This window comes from Sylvia atricapilla, chromosome 2 (assembly GCF_009819655.1).
Source record: "Sylvia atricapilla isolate bSylAtr1 chromosome 2, bSylAtr1.pri, whole genome shotgun sequence".
NCBI lineage: Eukaryota > Metazoa > Chordata > Aves > Passeriformes > Sylviidae > Sylvia > Sylvia atricapilla.
This window is the reverse complement of record NC_089141.1, coordinates 102,056,511-102,067,607: the sequence shown is the minus strand read 5'-3', so window position 1 is coordinate 102,067,607 and position 11,097 is coordinate 102,056,511. Positions and strand designations below refer to the sequence as shown.

Sequence of the window (11,097 nt, the reverse complement as noted above, 5' to 3'; positions counted from 1 at the left end):
TTCATGTTGGGTTTATGTTGCAGCCTATATCCAGCCTGTCACTGCTGTATGTGACTAACCATTACCACAGAAGCCTAAAGGAATTGCTAGAAAATCTTTTTTATTATTATAGTAAGCTTATCTAATTAATTGACTGTGGCTCTGTAGCAGGAAGCAAATGCCTGTGCCCATTTTTTTCTTGGAATATAGTGAGGAGGAGCAGGATTGCCTCCCCTTACCCTCTCACTTAATAGTGATATAAAAGGAGATTTCTGTGGGATTGGCTGAACTCAGTGCCCAAAGGAGTGCCTTGTTTCAAATGTTTTTATTTTTCTGTGGTTATAAAAGTACTAAAATTACTCAAATTTCATGTGACAGCTTCTGGTAGCCCTTTTTCAGATACAGACCATTCCTTTGCAGCCATGTCAGATTTTGCAGCCATGTCATATTGTACAGCACTCTGGAAAGAAGTTTGCAGGAGCTGGTGCAGTGTGGGCCATTGAATAACAGTTTTAGTTCAGAAACCTCTAAACTCACTGCATGCTCAATGGGTTTTACTGCATGTGCAGTAAAACCTTTGGTGACACTGGTTTGATTGCTGATCCTGCCCTGAATGCATTCTTAATTAGGCATGGGAGAGATCATTTCTTCCTGGGCTAAGCACAAGCTAATAGGAAAATAAAAGGGTAAATACTCAGATTTCATGAAAGAGAAATTGGGGACTCCTTTTTTGGAAGATGTAGTTGGATGAGCAAACCTGCACAGAAAATACACTGGAGCGCTTGTCTGCCAGCAGAGATCCTCATCCCTGCAGGGCTCCTGTCCATGGGGCTGGAGGCCCTGCAGGGCATTGGCAGGTTGGAAAATACCTGTAAGATCATTGAGTCCAACTGCAAACCTAATACCAGTACAGGCTCCCAGCAACGTGGTGTTTATTTTTTGGATATACTTGAGTTTGCAGAGGAAGAGGTTTTTGTGGGCAAGAAGTGGGCATAACCCAGGAAGGCTGCAGAGGGCTACATCAGCTAATAGCATCAAAAATCTGTGCCATTATTATTGTCTGAATTGATGCTTCTTCGATACTTCTGGAAATGACATCCAGGTCTCAACTAGATGCATCCTGCTTGGAGAGGTGGCTTTCATCTGCAGACCTCACCACCATATATAGTTTAACAGCTGAGGGGGGAGTAGAGGGGTGTGGGAGGCTTGCCCAAAATAGCAGAGGAAGTTGAAGACACTGTCTCATTATTAGTCATTACTTGCTATGCAAGAGCATTTTTGCTTTTTCTGTAGAAGATGGGCTCACAATGGCATCTGCATTTTATTTAATAAGAGAGGCCCCTGAAGATATGTTGCAGTTTGGGAAAGCAGAGATGTATGAAATGTAAGTTTTCTGCTATTTCAAACCTCACATGGAGTACTGAAGAACTGACTGCTTTGTCATTTGTTCGTTTCAAGTATGTACAATCACATGGCAACTCAAGTATTTGTCTAAGGACTATTTCCCTAATACTTTTTATCCCCATTGAATTGCATTAAAAACAAAATTCCCTGTGCCCATCCCTTATCTGAAGCTTTAATTGGACAATTAACTCCAATATGGAAATAGACCCAAACTTATAAAAGTGTGAGACCTTGTGACTGGTCATCCATTTTGTGACTATTTTAGGTCCATCCTGGGTGCAGCCCTGGCCAGGCTCTTGTGCTGCCTCGGGTGTATCCTTAAAGGCCTTTTGATGAATATCTGCTATAAAAACCTCCTTTGTTCTCTTGGCTCTGTCTAGTCTCTGTTCCTGGTCAGCCTTCTCCAGGCATCAGTTCCCATTCCAGCTGTTACCCTCTAGATGGGATGAGGGACTCCTTTCCCTAGACCTCACAGGAAGAGGGAGGCTGAGGCTCGGTGGAGCTCTCTTTGCTCTGCCTGTGGCTCCCTCTGCCTCTGGTGTGTTATTTGTATCAGAGCTGAAGTGAAGTGAAACAGCTGTTTCTGCTCTGTGTCTGCAGTGACTAACATGGAGACCTCCTCAATACTCACCCAAGTCCACAAAATCATGTAACTTCACAGTGCAAATGCAAGTCCTGGCCTAGTTCTGCAGAACTGTAGTGAAGAGTCTGTACAGGGCAGGGAATTGTATGGTCTGGTGAGGGAAGAGGAAGCGAGTTCTCAGGCATGTGGGATCCAACAAAGAGTAATAATGCAGTGATGCAGATTGGAGATAGAAAGTGCGTGTTGCCTTTTCAAGGATGACCCTGGTGAAAAGCTGACATACATTTCAGTTGCTGTTTTTCCAGATGCACTCTAGAATACCATCTCAAAAAGAGGAAGAGATGGGAAGAAGTAAGATGACAGCCTCAGGAAAGGGTTCTCCAGTGCACATATGGAGATGTTCTTTTGTCTTACCTGGAGATGGTCTTTTCCATTGAAAGAAGAAATTCATCAGCCACAAGTTTCTGATAACATGTCAGTACTTATCTTGGGAAAGACTACAACTAGTCCCTTAAAACTAGGAGCCACAGTTAGGGAGTGGATTGGCACAGGACACTATCCCCCACATCCATCTGTTAACAATGTAGGGACAGGGATAAACTCAGAAAGTGTGAAACAGAATCAATCTTATCAGTAAATACACTACAAGTTCAAGCATACAAAAATTCACTGGTTCAGCCCTTGAATCACATGAACTGGTAGAGCTGTGCCTTTTTTTCAGAGCAGATACACTGATTTCTATAGTGTAGGGTATGTTCTTAGTAGTTGAAAAACGTTTTCAAGCTTTACACAGACTGGAAATTTAATTCAGCAACTGAAACTTATTCTTGGATTTTAAGTTAGCTGCTATTGCCTCTGGACTACAGACAAATAACCAAGTGGCTCTTTTCTAGCTGTAGTTTCTAGAATGTGACCAAACACAAGATTTTTGCAGAAATCAAGAAATCTAATAATAGCAAAAGTCATGAATCTAAGCCCAAGATGCTAAGTGGATTTAGGGAAGACTGAGCATCTAAATAAAACCTGAAGAGAAAACATGTATTTCATAGGAATATTCTCTGGTAACTAATGAGGTACCTGTGTGAAGCACAGGCTAGACTTCTGTTTAAAGAATGAGCCCTTTAATGTTTTACTGCCATTACGTATTAATCAAACTCACAGAAGTACCAAAATTAATGAAATTTTATTGGCAAAAATTAAGTTGAATGTGACCTATTTAATTCAGCAGAAGCGAGCCTCAGTTTAGTTTATCAAAGTACTTCAGTTTTCCAGCTGGATCTGGAATTATCTGTGCAAGAGAGAAAATGAAAATGTTAGTCAAAAACCAAAGCCACAAAAACACAGTGATCTATAAAGCCAGAACAGCACAGTGTTTCATAGTAAGGTGCTACTACCAACTCACTAGCAACACTGAAGAGTAATTTATCAGTTCATTTGGTACTAGATTACCGTTCATCTCTAAAGGTACCTAACAGCAGTAGCAGAGAGATCCAACTGATTGAGGTATGAGAGAGTGCAGCCTACCAAAGGAAGAATTTTGACAGCTTGCCCCAAAACCAAGGTATTTTGGTAAATTAGTATCTGTAATCTAGAGGCTTAGAATTTACTTACAGTTCTTCCCTTGGCCACCACACTCTCATGGCTTCCTCTGGTTTGATCTAATTAAATCAAACACATTTAGAAGGCATGACTACATCTTTGAGAAAGGCTTTTTCAACTAGTCTGCTATTGTCTGCATCTTTTGCACAGAGGAGGTGGAGAATGCTTATGTATTATTTTAGATTATTAAATTGGCAGTGTTGGAGCTGTTAATATCAGCATTATAAGACTGTTTTTTAGAAAATATATCAATGTCATGTTATCTAGGTGATCCTAGTTATGGAGGGCAGAAGTTTTCAGTGCCAAAATATGAATGTTGGGCCAGCCAGCCCTCTTTCATTTCATAGTCTTAACATCAAGCTTCCCCTATTACGACACTCCTTTGCTAGCTTGAAAAAACTGACTCCGAGCCTCAAGTCAACCTAGGAAACTTTCACATTCAGCAAAGAAACATGGTTAAATATTTCACTGTTTTTTACTATCAAGTACAATGCTCACTAACTCTGCTTAGAGGCTGCTGGGATGTGGTTTTTGTTGAGCCAGCTCTTTAACAACAGTGCTCTGTCATCACCAGATGGTTAAGAAGGACGCCACATGCTCAAGTAAGTGACAGTGATCTCATCTGAACGAGGCAGCTCAGACCTCTGGTGAAAGTTTCATTATTTTGCTGAGGCTTGCTCTGGGCCAGGGAACACAAACAAGTTCAGTAAGTGTTTATGTGTTCTCTGGCTCCTCTGCCTCCAGTCACATGGAACCCAGGAGTAACAAAGGGAGGGCAATTGCACAGCAAAGCAGTGCTCCCTGCTGGAGTGCTGACAGTGGCACGGGCTCTGGCACATACCACAGCAGCCTGGGAACTTTATTTTTTCGGTAGTGCCCAGGATCTGCAGTAAGAACCACCAAGAATTTATATGGACAAATAACCAAGAAGATACAACAAACTCAAGAGTTTTGTACTTTCCCTCATCGAGTGTTAACAGGAAAAAGTTCTTGATCACAAACTCATTGCTGATGAAGTGAATTTTGTTCACACACCAAGAGTTTGAAACAACTAGAACACATCCAGTGTGGGAGAAACAATCCCCTAATGAAATCAATAGTTATCCAAATGGTGTAAGTTTAATAATGCAACATTACGCATCCCTTCTCACTGAAAGTTGCTAAGATTTTGGATTTGGCTCTAGTTGAAACTGAGTGCTTGTCAGTACTACATGCATGTTAATAAAAACAGTGACTTACTGTTTCACTGCCAGGTTTCCAACCAGCAGGGCAAACTGAAAAAAATAAAGGACAAAGTTAGCTGAAGGATTTTTACACACACAGACTTTTGTATGCTTAATATTCTCTTTCTGACCTTGAAGTAAAACACCATTAAGTGTCACATGTCAATACCTGAAACTATTAAATGTGCAGTTTTCTTTACACATGACTCAGTGACCTAGCCGTTTATACGTGACACCACCCACCACTTCTGTGACCTGAAAACTGCACATCTCTGGATGGATGCCTATGCCTTATTTTAATTCTTGAGCCCTTCTACACAAAGTATGGCAAAGCAGTATCTGAGAATGAACACCTATTCTAATAAAACAGAAGTTTTGCAATAAAATTCAGGTGACTACACAGAGACCTACCCTTCTTTCTTTTAAAAAGGGATATCAAAACTAGGGGTATTTTTTAGCAAAGAGATCAGTTCAAAGATCCCACAGGAGACTAATTTTATTTGCAGCCTTGCTTAGGAGCAAAGGGATTGCAGCATGAGCTTACCACAGTGTGACTGGGACCCCTGGAACCACCTGTACAGCTGCCTGTTCTGGAGTAAAGCTCTCATCTGTTCAGAGCTCTCCCTCTGAGGCTTCAGTCCAAGCAGTTATATTACACTGCTTTAAGACATGCTGACAGACAAAATGCCCCACATGCTAGTAGGAATTGTGGAGAACTGTTATTTTGTGCAAAGAAACCAAAAAGGTGTCTACAGAGGCTCTCCTCAACGTTCATGTAAAAGCCGGGAAAAAATGTGGTATTCTGGAAACACTGCAAATGAAGTCTGTAAGCTGGCTTTGTAACTAAATGGGGGTAAATTTCCTTACTCAGATTGCATAGCCTAAGTACCAGCATCTATTTTTTCACATTTGTACAGCACAGCAGAATAATGATTTGTACTTTCATGTAAAGGTACTTTCAAATGCCTGGCAACACTGAGTTGAACTGGAAGTCAAGCTGTTAAATGTGTATTCATATTTCAACAAATCTTCAAACATATTATTTAAAGAAATATGAAAAAGTTCACCCCATGCTTGAACTGGATGAATAAGAATTCTTGATACAAAGTAATGATCTGAAGACAGTAAAATTTCTTTCTTGGGGAAAGATGATCACACAGCACTTACACAGACAACACAGGTAATGGTGCTGTAATTTCCACATTATCACCATGTATCTTGACATGAAACACTCTCAGCAACTTGTCACAGGTGCTCACTGTGGCACAGGACAAGGATAGCCTGCACCTCCATTATTTTAGTATGCAAAAATGTACTGAAATATTCATTCTTCACAGCCTCAAATTTTGTAAAAATTTATGCTTGTGACACATGGTACATAATGCCAAAATTCAGACTAAGGAATGTTTTATGCTCTCATTCTCACGGATGTGAAGCAAAATGCAAATTACTATTCTAGAAACAACCTAAGGACTTGGGACCACGGAATGAAGCAGGGCAATCGAACCACTTCAGTCACTGTATGAGGCGAGTCCTTAATGCTTATGAGCATCTTTCCTCCAAAAGGCTAATACAGCTTCTAGGCTAAGTAAAACAATCTTCAATATGGCAATATTTAAAAAAGCACCTTCTCCATGTTTGTCTGTGTACTGGAATGCTTGTACTAAACGAAGCGTTTCATCCACTGATCTCCCAACAGGAAGGTCATTCATCGTGATCTGTCGAAGGATTCTCTTATTGTCAATAATGAAAAGGCCTCTGTGGGGAAAAAAAATTGTGTGTGTGGGTTAGGAAACAGAATTGATGATAGTGGTGCTTTCACGCACTATTTTATGTCTGCTGGATGGGAAGAATTTGATCTTTGCAAACACCATGTAACACTCACCACTAGTAACTTACTATTCTTTACCTGGGTATCAGAGGACATGACCTTAGCTCCAGTTAAAACAAACAAACAAAAAAGAGATACTTCCTTGTAGACCATAGACCTAGGCTCTGACAGGCCCTGCCAAGGGGATGCTGCAGATGCTAGGGCACTACAGGGATCCCAAAAGAAACTATTCAATTTTAGGCAAATGTATCTCTTTAGGTAACCTTAGTCTTGACTTAGACCTGGGACATCCCTGAACAACTGCAGTTCTGGGGAATCTTGCATATTTGTCTCGCCCAAGGTATCTACTGATGCCTGCTAATATTCTGTTGAACAGAATATTAACCTTGACCTCTCTTCTGACTCATTATGACTATATTTTTGTGTTCTTAAATATTTGCTGCTCACCATAAATCTCCAAGTAAGAGCTGCTCTAAAAGAAAAATTTCAAATGCTGCTTTAAATATAAGGCAGAAAGTATTACCCCGGGAAAAACCCAACCAAACTGCAACCCAGTGAAATACCTAAGTGTATGTCCTTGATCTTCCAGATACACTCCATAATCCTTTGAAATCTGGTGTGTCAGATCAGAAAGAAGGGGAATCTTCATTGGTCCAAGTCCTCCTTGTTTACGAGGAGTATTAATCCTTTGAAGGAAAGGACATATAGATGTATTTCTCATACAGATTTATATTCCCTACACAAGTCAGAAATCACAAACTACATCAGTGTGGACAGAAGGATTTAGTGCAAGTGATATTTTTTCTGTTCTGCACACAAAGGAGATGAACAGTACTTGTGGTTTGAACAAAATGTTCAGTAGATTTTTTTGCAGATTTTGGCCACATCTATTAATGATGACCTTCTTCTGATCGGTCACATTTGCTTTATGCCATCATTCTCATGAACTGGGACAATGTGAAGCATCTACTGATAGTTTCATTAATATTTTCATTTTGTATTTGTAGTATTTTTTGGACTGAGACACGTCATATTGCAGGCAATACACATTAAACAAGCTTAAAAAATAAAGGTACTTTCACACACTAGGGTTAAAATTTATTTTAAACATTTGTGGCAATAGCATCACACTTTCACACATTATGATATACCTACACAGGTTAATGATCTGGGGAGTGCTGTTCTTTTGCTGAGTTGTAACCATGAATAATGTTTAGTGAAAGACAAAAGGAGGATACATACCATGCCAAGTGAGTGAATTTTGAGTCCACAGAACATGCTACTACTTCAGTATTTATTGCTCTGAATTCTTCAATTCGGTCACTGAAGGCAATTATCTCAGTTGGGCAGACAAACGTACTAGATGATTTAAGACAAGATAAAAGTCAAAATTTCATGAGAAAGCCAGTAAATTCTCTGCCTAACTTAAAATGGTGTATTTATCTCAAATTATTTCAGCTTTGGCTTATTTTTATTGCTTCTTCAACTATTTAACCAAAATGCTGCCTGACAAGTCCTCCACCCTCAGACTCCAGCTTAGTTAAAAACAGATTATTTCTGAAGACTATAAATCTAAGGTTATTTTACAATCTGGATTCAGAGCTTGTACAGTTACTTTTTTTTAGACTTTACAAAAGTGGCTGATTTTAAGCACTATAAGCCAATTTTTTCAGAGGATCATACTATAATTTGTTGTTACTGTGCACATCTGCAAGTTTTAACTAATTTGTCTTCAACTTTTTCTATTACAAAACAGCTAAAGTAGTAAAGCTAATGATGCTATAATACTAAATGTAGTTATGCATTTCTGTCCTCTTATCTTCATTTTATGGAAAAGAATGGGATTGTCCCTTAAAAAGCAAACAAGTTTTCACTCAATCAGTGAAGTTACTGCATTCTAAATAAAGGAGGTTAATGTTAAGTGCTCTTAGGATGTTACAGGATGAGCCTAAAGGGAAAATGCCACCTCTTGGATACAATATATATACTCTAGAAAAAGCAGATGGGATGCTTTCTTCTACTTGCAGTGCTGATTGACAGCATGGAACATAGAACCTGCCTAACTGGATAACTACAAAGTTGTTTTTGTTTTGTGTGGAGACACAAATTAGTGGACACAGTTATTAGGACAAAGATTGTGTTGCAATTTTTACCAATGCATGATGAAAAAACAAATGCAAAGAATATATTTTCTTCTGTCACTCCTTTCTTCTCTCCCAAATTCTTACCAAACAAAAACACAAGACCTCAAAAAAAGAGAAGAATTAATGAGTTATGAATCTAGTGCGGCTGCACTCTGTCTTGGTATGCCCACAGTGCTCTTACTTACAAATCAAGAGGATAGAAGAAGAAGACAAGATATTTTCCTTCATAATCCGTTAACTTCAGCTCTTTAAACTCTCCATTGATGACTGCTGTTCCCTCCCAGTAAGGTGCTGGCTTGGAGACTGAAATGCAAAGAATGCTGAATGAAAAGTCAGAATATAACACCTGTGTTCAAACCAAGCTGTCCAAGGACAGCTGTTCTTCCTGCTGCTTGAGAAACAACCTGCAGCACAGTTCCAAGATGAAACTGCTTTCCAGCTCTAAACAGGGGAGTACAGAATGATAAAGAAATGAAGGATTTACTACACATACAAAGTAAATAATTTGACCAACTTGTGCTCATATGTGAGCCCTGCTGATCACGGATAATCAAGGCAACACAAACCTTATCCGGCCTATTGAACAAACCTTGTGTGCACTGCCAGCTTAAGGCACCTGCTAGACTGAAGGGGTAAAGCTCTTTAATATTTCAGATATTGCCTTATTTCATTAGGAATAGTTCTTGGGAACCAGAAGCACAAGATAGTTCAAATTCACTTTGCTACTTTTTAGCCATGGAAACCTGTCTGGAATTCTGGTCCACAAAAATTACATGCCACAACTTATTCACAGACAAATGCCTAAGAATGCAGCATATGTTTATCAACTTACAAGTCCTAAGCAAATTTTTACTTGAAGGCAGCCATGTTTAAAAAAAAATCCAGTTGAAAACCATGAAATATATTTACTACTCCTACGAGAAGGGATTAACCTTGAACTTAAAATATTAAAAATTAATCTGACTGGTACTATTTTGATACCACTGTGAATTCTGAGACAAAGGATGGGGTATGCTGGAATGACAAGGTGATCTGAATACACCTGCCACGTCAAGGACACTGAATACATCTCCAGCAAATTAGAGAAAAGGTTCTGAGAAAAATATATGGAACCTTATAAATTATCTGGATGGTGCCTGAATTGTTTGTCTCTCCTTTTCTTAGACAACCCACAGCTGCAGAATATACTTAGCAAGGATGTATAATAACAAGGACCTTGAGATCAGGAGGGAGAAGGAAAAGGCATTACACAAAATACTGCATATCTTGGCCCGTTTCTAAATTAATTGTTTTTGCAGCTACAAACATCTGTCTTCTTTTATAACTTACATTGCAAAGGGACAAAAACCCAAACAGTATTGGTTACAAATATGTTGGCTACTGTTCCTTTTTCCTTTTTTCAATTTTTTAAAAAAAAATTTTTTTTTTTCCTTTTTGTAACATCTGCTTGCAAACGTTTAAAACAGAACGTACTGGCTCAGTAAAGGAAAATGATTTTAAAGGTGTAAATTCCCATAGGGAAGGTAATTCCTGTGTGATCTCTCTGTACTCTCTGCCCTGCAGGACGGGACTTTGAGCAGGTGTCCCTGAACATCTCACAGCGACGCGATTTACGGTGTTTGTCCCCACGTCTGCCACGTAAAGCATTTAAATCGCAACGGAGCAGGGACACACCACCAGCGGCCAACCCAGAGCGGCGGCAGAGGGCTACGAGAGGCGCCCGTCCATTGTTTCTGACGGCAGCGTGGGCACAAAACACTGCCGTGTATCCCCTGAAGCGCTTCCCCGAACTCGTTCGCCATGTCTGGAAGCGCGGACCTTGCTGGACGCCGTGAGACGGCGGCGGCGCCCCCGATGCGAACAGAGGGGTGAACAGAGCTGCGGACGGAGCTGGCGGGGCCCGTCCGCCCGTTCCCTCCCGTTCCCTGTTCCCCTTCTCCGAGGCCGCGCCGCCCGGGGCCGGGCAGGGCTCCGCCTGACGTGGCGCTGCCGCCGCCCCGCTCCGCGGCCACATGCCCGCCCGGCCCCGCGCTCCCGCGGCCCCGGCCCGCCCGGCACCTACTCTTGGCCTGGCTGAGGTGCAGCGAGTGGTCGGAGACGGGCAGCCGGGCCGCCTCCCCGGGGTACACCTGCCCGCCCGCGTAGTAATGGCACTGCTCGTCCCCGCGCTGCCGCGCCGGGCGCGGCTCCTCCGCCTCCGCTTGGGCTCCCAGCGCCGCCAGCAGCAGCAGCAGCAGCGCGGAGCACCAGGCCCCGGGCCCGCCGCCCGCCTCCATGTCCCGCCGAGCCACTGCACGTCCCCGCGGCGCGGCGAGGGGCGGCGGCGGCGGGGAG

At 41.5% G+C, this 11,097-nt stretch overlaps 1 protein-coding gene across 2 annotated transcripts; it reads right to left on the bottom strand.

Moving 5' to 3' along the window:
- Positions 1 to 3,130: 3,130 nt before the first annotated feature.
- PRDX4 (peroxiredoxin 4) lies at positions 3,131 to 11,097 on the bottom strand. 2 transcript variants are annotated; one of them, XM_066313980.1, is made up of 8 exons: positions 10,826 to 11,097; positions 8,949 to 9,066; positions 7,862 to 7,978; positions 7,183 to 7,305; positions 6,416 to 6,546; positions 4,805 to 4,839; positions 3,578 to 3,624; positions 3,131 to 3,254 (listed from the first exon to the last, which is right to left on the bottom strand). In XM_066313980.1, the coding sequence occupies exons 1-8, from the start codon at positions 11,037 to 11,039 to the stop codon at positions 3,251 to 3,253; spliced, it is 789 nt and encodes a 262-aa protein (XP_066170077.1). In that variant the 5' UTR covers positions 11,040 to 11,097; the 3' UTR covers positions 3,131 to 3,250. The 2 variants fall into 2 exon arrangements, with proteins under 2 accessions (XP_066170077.1, XP_066170076.1); XM_066313979.1 differs by lacking the exon at positions 3,578 to 3,624 and having other exon boundaries at positions 10,826 to 11,094.

Excerpts from the sequence above, each read along its gene's own strand:
- PRDX4 (XM_066313980.1), bottom strand. The coding sequence starts at position 11,039 with ATGGAGGCGGGCGGCGGGCCCGGGGCCTGGTGCTCCGCGCTGCTGCTG. Across the intron at positions 9,067-10,825 it reads GCACCTCAGCCAGGCCAAGA|TCTCCAAGCCAGCACCTTAC; the intron begins GTAGGTGCCGGG and ends TTTGCATTTCAG. Across the intron at positions 7,306-7,861 it reads AAATTCACTCACTTGGCATG|GATTAATACTCCTCGTAAAC; the intron begins GTATGTATCCTC and ends TTTCCTTCAAAG.